At 36.4% G+C, this 9,523-nt stretch overlaps 1 protein-coding gene across 1 annotated transcript in view; it reads left to right on the plus strand.

The window, feature by feature from the left end:
* The window catches only part of LOC117113265, a gene marked incomplete in the record, with an annotated part of 13,267 nt that extends 3,744 nt beyond the window's left edge, over nt 1–9,523 (plus strand). The window contains 7 exon segments of the mRNA XM_033256563.1: nt 1–64; nt 1,856–1,910; nt 2,005–2,210; nt 2,813–2,869; nt 4,761–5,042; nt 5,728–5,865; nt 6,202–9,523. Of these exon segments, the coding sequence (XP_033112454.1) occupies nt 1–64; nt 1,856–1,910; nt 2,005–2,210; nt 2,813–2,869; nt 4,761–5,042; nt 5,728–5,865; nt 6,202–6,897 (1,498 nt within the window).

The raw sequence follows: 9,523 nt of genomic DNA on the forward strand, positions 1-9,523 counted from the left end.
CGCTACAACTCTGAGTTTGCGCAACACAAATTGGGTCAAAATTTGCTGTTTGAAAAAAAATATGGTACGTTGATCATCGAATTTTTGATATTGTATTTGTTCTTCAATGTATGGTATTATTTTTATTTTTACGGACTAAAAGACAGTATGGGTATTTTTCTCGCCCTCTGCATGAAGACAATTACAGTAGTAAAGGGGACACCTACAGAAAAATTTTTACCATAATAATGAGTGTGCCCTGAAGGTGGCCCCTTATTTAAGGTAACGCTAAGCAAAAATATGAAATTGTCCCATAATGGGGGTGTCCTAAATGCCCTTATTTAGGCCCCACTTCCCAAAATTTTTTCTCTGGGATCCAAGTTGCAACAAATCTAACTTTAATAGTGTATTGCGCAGCAACTTTTATAAGATCCCCTAAATTTGATGCTCATGTTTTAATCACTATTCGACATTGGTATTACATCGTTGTTTGCTTATTCATTGGCGGATTCAGGAATTCGTAATAGAGGGGTTAGGGAGGGACTTTAATAACAGATAGATGGTATACCCACCTCAGGCACAGTGTTAAAAAAATTTGTCTGGCCCAAGCCTGACTGCTCTAAAATCCCGAAAATATAGGATCGGACATTTTGCAGAAAGTGTTCTTAATCTTTAAATAATATATTTCATAAACTTAATTTTAGCCCTGTGGTGACCAACCAGAATATCTGGGGATATTTAATTGCTACTCTTAGGCCTAAAATCAGGAGCGGATTTGGGGGTGGCCCCTCACACCTTTTGGAAATAAAAAAAGAAAAAGAAACAATTGATCGCCAAAGATACCTCAGAGTTTATTTTTGGGCACCTAAAAAACAAAAATTTCGCAAGGAAATTCCCCTGGATTCCCTAGGGTAGTGTTGTGTCTATCAGCTCCCTTTCGGGGGTCCCCCTTTTGGACATATCTGGATCCGACCCTAAAAATTACACGACAGCGTTTCAGTTTTAAAGTTTTACTTGTTTTTAAACAGTGAAATTTTTAGATTTACACAATCATGTTATGGTATAGATATAAGATATTCATTGTGCGCATATAATAAAATATTGTTCTAATGAGGGTTCGCTTAAAATAGTGTTTTCAAGCTGTCAGGTGTGTTAAAGACTTTACTCACATGTAAATTAGCGCATATGATTTTTTTACAAACCTACAGTACTCGCAACCAAATGCAGAAGTTTGAAGAACCACTTCTGGGTTGTAACCTATATTTTGGGAAGCATGGATTTAGGGGCCATTAAACACATTCTTACAACTTAAAAATGATGTTGATTTTTTTTTTTTTTTTTTTAGTTTAATTGGCAAACAATAGATTTACGAACCTGTCAACTCTCTATGCAAATAAAATTGCAAATAAAATAAAACATTTTAACATATTTTTATTTCATTTTTTTCATTAATTTGGATTTTTAAATTTTGGCTTGGCCCTGGGTGCCTTTGGCGGCCATAGTGTGGCGCAAATCTATGTGTCAGTGGCATATCTACAGGGAAAGCATGCACCCCAAAACATTACTCGCACACCCCCAGCCGCCCCCTCCCCAAAAAAAAAATCACGGTCAAGTAGTTAAAAATCACCTTATTTTGCAAATTAGCGCCCCTCAACTGATATCGAGCCCCCTACTTCACCTTCGCGCTCCCCATCATACCCCCATTTCAAGACTTCTAGATAGGCCACTGCTACGTGTTCCCTATCCTAACTTAGGCGAGAATTATCCGAAGAGTCAAGTGATCAACTCCAGTTAAAACTTGAGGCTAGCCACATTTGAATCTTGGTCTTCAGCACAAGAACTTGGAACATTACCTCATGTTTGTTTCTCATTTTAGGATGAACATCAAGCTGTTTCAAACTCTGTTCAGAGAACTAGTGCCAATTTGACAGGTAACATTTTAATTTGATCATACAAAGTTGATGCAGACCAACGAATGAATAACAAAATCTTAAAAATTGCCATTATATTTAATTAACATTGTAGATGAAAGTTCACCACTGAGTGGCCAGTCACCAGCCATGAAGCGATGCTGGAAACCTTGTGAGAGCAAATGTCACCGCAATCTCACCATCACCCTAAGTGTGATCGATATCATCATCGGGGTCATCAGTGTTGCGTTTGGAATCTTGGCGGTGTTTGTTGAGACCCGATTTGCACATGTCGGAATACCTATCTGGACTGGATTACTGGTAAGGCAGCGAATTAAGTCTTGAAAAAAACTAAGCACTCAAACCATAAACAGGTGGTTTAGAACATTTTACAAATATAGTGGAAATGCTGTTCAGATGGGGGTTGAACCAGCCAGGGGTTCCCCCCCCCCAACCAGGGAAAAAAACAACATTCGTCAAAAAAAAAAATGTATATTTTACTTATTAGTAGACTTTAAAATCGAATAAATTAACCTTTGACACCCCTAAATTGTCAGTCCTATTCCAAGAGATTTTGGGCGATGTCTGTGACATCAGACAAAATCTAATTTTCAGCCTCCATTGGGCAAATCCTGGCGCCACTGAAAGAGGAATAATGTGGATCTATTTTTATTACCTGCATTGTTGTTTCTCTTCTCCGGGTTGTGCCCGGTAGACTTCCACTATGGCTTCACCCCAGTCCCTACCAAAATTTGTCGGAGCCCTCCACTTCGTCTCCCCTCCCTCACCCCACCCACCTTCCTATCAGACTAATCTATTGGAATTTTTTACAGTTGTAACCATAAATATCAGGATTCAGTTTCAACAACTAAAAGTCATTCAAGTACAGTATTTTAATTTAAACATTTTCCATTTTTTAACAGATATTTACAGTGACTGGTATTTTTGGTCTGTTGAGTGTCACAAAGAAGGGGTCGTATGTAAGTAAATAGACAGATAGATAGATATTTGTATGTGACATTGGTTTATACGATTTTTTTTATGACAGCCTTTGTTGAATGTGCTTCATACTGTAATTAAGAACTAATATAATGTAATGTAGAGAGAGCAGCTTAGCTCAGTCGGCTAATCTGGTGGTAGCCGCTGTGTGTGCGCTGAACCGTGGAGATCTCTAGGTCCCCGGTTCGTTCAATTCCCATCGCTGCCTCTCCTTGTGTTTCAGCTAGAAGGCTGAAATACAAGTTACAATAGACGTTTAAGGCATTGGTCCCATGTGCATTATGGCCCATGTGCACGTTAAAGAACGCAGTACACTCTTCGGAAAAGAATAGGGGATTGTCTCCCGGTGTACTGCCCAATCACCACCAGAAGGACCCCACTGGAAATAAGTCTTTTTCTAGACTTTCGTGGGCTATCCTTGATGTTTACACCGAATAAATCCAATCCTAAGACTGGATTGACAAAGAGATAAACAGCAAGAGTAAAGCAAATGCATCAACAGCTGGTCACTAAAATATGTATTGTATTGAATGCCAGCAAAACTTAGACCCAAGTACTGAACTGCTTTCATTGATTACTGTGTAATATCCTGGTATTCAAACTACTGTATTTTTTGCAACCCAAATTAGGGGGAGGGGGGCGCCAATTATAATGTTGGGTTGTCGGACGTTTAATGGCGGATAATCATAGACAGTTTAATACTAGCCTGGAGCTATCTCGCTATTTGTTTTTGTTCTATAAAGTTCTGTTTAAACTATCAAATTTTCTTTGACGAATAACTGATGTAAATAAAATAAATTCCTAATATTTACAAATTAACCAAAGACGTGGCTGCATAATAATGTCTGAAACAAGCATAATTGAAATACTGTAGTGTACAGTTAATAATCTTTATTTTCTCATTGATATACAGATATGACACAATGTCACACTTTTGATAGTGATAATTTCTAGTAGATTAATTATTAATTTAATCTTCAATGTATTTTAGCATTATGAGGTATGCAGAGTATTTAAATATTCCATGCATAAATTGTCAATGATTCAGGAACATTACAGCTCTACAAATGGTCAAAGTATATAATAATTTAATTCAAACCTCTACCTCTTCCAGGACTTGTCTGATCATAAGAGACTGACTTATTTTTAATATAATGTTTTAGTAACATAATAATTGCAACTTGCAAGATCAACACAACACAAATACCCTGCAGTGCAGATAGAGCCTAGACCTACATGTATTTCGGGATCGATATTAAAATAAACTTCATTTTTCGGAAGACTGCTTAGTACCAAAACCTATTAACTATGATTGTTTTAGTATTGTTGTTAAATAACTGAAGCTTACTTGAAAGAAAAAGTATGTTTTATGCGCCAATTCTTCAAGTTCCAAATCTTCGCGGCGAAAAATTGGGGCCCCATCCATTCCCATGTGATTTCTCATTTTGTTAATTTGTTGAAATTTATTTACTCAACTGACAGCCATCTCATTGAATGAGGTCGGCGCTGAATGCAAAATATTGTAACATGGAGGATAAACAAGGTGATTCTACCACGGATCTAGGCCTGCCTTGCCATGGAGTTGTTATTTAGATAAACAACTTAAATAACAACTCCCTGGCCATACAATAAGTGGCCCAGCAGGGGCCCCAAGTTTCTGTGTAACGAAAGCACTGTAATATCCTAGAGACAGACCAGTGTGCTTTCAGGGGAAAAGCTCCATTGTCCCAGTTTATAAAAGACCAGGAATCCAAATGTTAATGGAAGTTTCCTTCACTGTTGTTTTTTGAATGGACAAATCGGATAAACGACAAATAATACACATCTGTGTTTCACGAAAGTAGTCTAATAATTTCTCACTTTTCATTTCAGATTCCCTGTTTCTTTTCGCTTTCAATTCTAGCATTTCTGATGTCTATTAACATGTTCACATGGGCTTCTGTTAATATATCGGAAGGGTATAGTGATCACGATTCCATATATGGCTGTATCGATTGGAGTTGCAAAACTAAAACAACACCAACTACTTACATGAGCTACTATCCATTCTATCCCTACTCCTACTATACAGAATATCCTAATTATTGTTACGATTGTGTGCCTGGTTGCTGTGAAAATGGCTACACTTATATAGAGAAGAACACAACAAATAAGGTATGAATCACTTAATACGTTTGGTTCTCCACTGCTTTATTTCCTCCCATTCTTTCCCGCTTCCCGTAGATGGACTCACTGCGTCCTCCTTGCTGTAAGTCCGGATAATAAAATTAAATAAGATGTTTCGAGCTCTTTACCAAATAGCAGTAATTTAAGATGCTTAGCAATTCATTCAAATTCAGTGATATTATAAGAAGATTGGCCCACCATTTTCTGCTAGCAAAAAATATTTACAATTTCATATCAAGAAGGGAGGGGGGAGAGTTTGAGGCTGCCGTCTTACCCCACGTTTTTCAATTGTTTTTTTTTTAAATGGAGAATAAAAAAAGAAAATTATATTTTAAAACTGATGGTGCCATATTTGGCCATCTAGGGGCTCCATAATCATAAATTTTCTTACCTCAGCCCCAACCATGGTGTGATTCAGGTGATCTACACCCTCCGTACCTCAAAGTCCCTCCCTAGACACCCTCTACAGTATTTCAAATTCCTGAATCTCCCACTGATATCCCATTTGTGAAGTATTCTGCACTGTTATTTATTTCATTTAGAAAAAAAGTTATAGAAGTGTTGGATGTTGTACTAACAACAGCTAGCTCCAGTTTGTGATTGTTAAGTATTATTGTTATTACTTTTGTTAAATATCTTGAATGTCTAAAAGATTTATATTTTCTTTAAACAGGTTTTGGTGGACTCGCTCACTGTGGGATTTGGAGTTTTGGAAACGTTAATCTGCATGGTAACCATAGGCCTTTCATTTTCTCAATTGACTTGTTACCTATGTTGCAGGGGCTTAAAATGCAACTGTTGTCAACCTAAGGTAGGTTCCTAATTATTCTGAAAGATAATAGAGGTGATGAACATAAAGTATTATAGTATTCAGTATTTTTGTTAGTAAGTACATCTACTGACTGCAAGCAATGCCTAAGATGCTCAATATAGGCCTACAGATTGCTATATTTAGCAGATAAGTTATGATAATAGTGATGATTGCTGTAGATTTGGTGATGATGCAGATGGTGATTTAGAGAACCTGGTAAAATTGTATTGTTTAAACGGGGGGGGGGGGGGAGTAGTGGTTGTGGCCTGGTGGTCATTAGTGGCCCATCAACAAGTGCATTTACAGAATACATATCTTATGTCATTTTGTTTTAAGACTATTCACCAATACCAGATGGTTATGACCCCCAATGGTAATCTGATGTTGTTAGCTGTACCAAAAGCACATGGTGTGCCAACAATGGTAAATAACCAACAGAACCAGCCAGTGATGGTGCAGCACCAACCAGTAATGATTCTGAACCAACATATTGCTGCTCAGAACCAACTAGTAGGGACTCAATCTCCACCAACTTTTGCAACTGGAGAACTTGCTGGAACTGGAGAACAAGTGCATGGTGCACTACAACCAGTAACAGTCCAGGCTCAGGGGCAACCATTGTTGGCCCTGGGTCCTGGCCATCTAATGATGGTAGGTGGACAGGGACCACCAATGTTGCTCCAAGCTCAGGGGCAACCAATGATGGTACATCAAGATCAGAGGCAACCAATGGCCATCCAAGCTCAGTGGCAGCCAATGATGGTACATCAAGGTCAGGGGCAACCAATGTTTCAACAGCCAATGTTTGTGCAAGGTATGGGGCAAGTAGGTATGGTTCCAGGACAGGTACAGCCAACCAATCAGACAGTTATGATTCCTGGACAGGGTCAAACTCTTCATACGGTGACCCAAGCTCAGATACCAAGACCTGAGCAACAAATACAAGCTACTGGAGAACCTGCTGACACTGGAGAAGCAATGGCATTGTTAGCTGGACAAGATGCTGGCAGCATCTTAAACCCGACTGTGTAAATTTCCAATTTTTGTAATTGTAAACTGCACAAAAATAGCTACACGGTTGTGTTGGTTTTAAAGCATTTGCTTTATGAAAGGGTATAATCTAAATAACTATAGTATGAACAACACTAGATGTTAGGAGGAATATAAACATGATGAGTCAACTGCAATGTAATCTGATTTATGTATATACAAAATAATAATAATTGGAAATTATTATTATTATTACAATTTTATAATTGTATTCAAAATTATCTGCAATATACATGTTGCTCATCAAAGGGATATATTTCTTAGTCTAATATATACTCAGTATACATTTCACTGCTATTTAAAATTATAAAAAAGGTAAGTATTACTACACAGAGTTTTAAAATTGTAGCTTTGTAATTAAATTGCTTTAAAAGCAATATGTTGTGTTCTAAATCGTAAGTTTTTGTGGATGATGTGGTACATGATAAAATATCAATGTTAAATATTTTTATATAGACTTTTTTTTATGTTTAAAGGGTTATTATATGTCTGGGCATGTTCACAGTAAATGGACGCGATATTATGTTGATATTTTCATGGAAAATAGAATACAGAGGATTTAGGCCCAACTATGTGGAACAAAAGATATGATACCAATGTTTTTGAAAAAGGGTTGCGATAAGATAATCAAATTGTCTTTCCAAAAGAAATACGCATTTTGTATTTTGATACACTACAAATCCTTTTCCCTTATAGACAGATTCTTGATTTATATATGGGCCAATAACCTTTAATAATAGCTGCAACTAATATAAAATGCAAGATTACCAATTTTTTAATATTTTCTTACTATATAAATATGGATAAACATATAAAATTACACAGTTTTCTTTTTTTATATATATTTTTTTCCAATATACTTCTTATAGTAACATAATTGAGCTCAGTCCTTGTAATACAATTAAAAAAAATATAAGCCTACTACATCAAATTTTAGGCATTTTTGTCATGTCACACTTTTGAATGGTGAAATACTAAAAAGTATACCAATCTATCATTATTTTTTGTACTGCTAATTGTATGATCATGAAATGATTTTTAATATGTGGACTTAGTACTGGGTGAAGCTCAGTTCGCTTGGCCTTTTGAAGTTTTGATTGTTTTTTTTTTTTTTTACTCGTCCTGCTTATTACGGGTACCTGCTGGGCTGATTTTGAGCCATTTGTCCTGGTACCAAAAAAATGCTGATAAATATAACAGGCCTCTTAACTTTGGGGACCCTGGCTTCTACAATAATAAATAATAGTTTAAACCATCATGTAGCAAAGGTTGGGTGTGGATTTGCTGTCCTCAGAATTGTAATCACCCTTCCCCACTAGCATAGAGATGGGCAGTGCAGCCTGTGCAAAGTACTGGGGCCGAGGGCTTTTAGGAGCCCATTCATAAATAGGCCTAATAATGATACTTAAAAATAATTTCCAACTTAATCTTTTTGAAGAAAAAAAAAATCAAGGTGCCCCAGTGCCCCCAACCCACCGGAATCGTTCAAAATTATATTTAAGAATTTGGAAGAAAAAGAAAGTTATATATTTGAATTTAAATCTGTAATTTGCATTTCCGGCCACCGAGAGGTGTCATAATCAAAATTTCCCTGCCTTAGCCCCACCAAGGTTAGTCTGCACCCTCCATCGGTTGACGCTTCACATCAAAAGGCCTGGCAATTAATTCTGCCCTAGGGCTCGTCCTCACCTACCTACACTGCTGCCCTTCCCTGATCAATAAGTCTAGCTACAGATTTGAGCCTTAATTTAATATATAAGTCAATCGTGACGTCATCACCCTTACTCCCAGTGTTATTTTCCTGTCCCAAAACGTGTACTAATTCTTTCGTTAGTGCACTGTTTACTTTACTGTTCGTGTGCAAAATGTGGAAACAAATTGTACAAGGAAAACACAGAAAGTCACTTAAAATTTAATATAGTGTATGGAAAATTAAGGAATTCTTTGAATCAATGAACTTAATGAACAAAAGATACAGAACATTATTTTATAGGAATATCCTACACCTATTTTAAAGGCTCAAGAAACGAACTTAGCTGTAGCAGGTGGCCGCCGCAACTAGACCGTAACCTAGACTAGATGAAATCAAACGATTTTACATGTGAGCACAGACTGATTTGTGGGGAATAGAGAAACCATGACGCATCTATTTTATGATTGCAGTTATAAACTTTAAAAAAAATATTAATATCTAATTTTTATAGTTAAATTTTACATTTATAAACCCAGATGTTGTTCTGTGAGACCATCAAATAAAAGTTTTAATGAGTTTGTAAAATTCAATTTGCAAGCAGAAGAACATTTTTAATTAATGACAGAAAAGTCAATATAATGAGTGGCAACTAATAAGACCACTGATTTTATAGACCATTTTCGGGAAATTTGAAATAACCGTGGCAAAGGATTGATTGTTAACACATATTTATCAGCAATTTTCGGTAGGCCTTTGATTTTCTAAGCATGTGAAGTTATTTATATTATAGTATATTAAGCCATTTGTATAATTGGTTGTTATTTTTTCGTTTTTGTGTAGGTCCTTTCTCTATGTACGACTGTCATGTTTTGTGTTTTTGTCATTTTGAAGAATAAATGTTTCAAAAGTTAGTAA

This window comes from Anneissia japonica, unplaced genomic scaffold, assembly GCF_011630105.1.
Source record: "Anneissia japonica isolate Jap-2015-1 unplaced genomic scaffold, ASM1163010v1 scaffold287593_len981703_cov172, whole genome shotgun sequence".
NCBI classification, from domain to species: Eukaryota; Metazoa; Echinodermata; class Crinoidea; order Comatulida; family Comatulidae; genus Anneissia; species Anneissia japonica.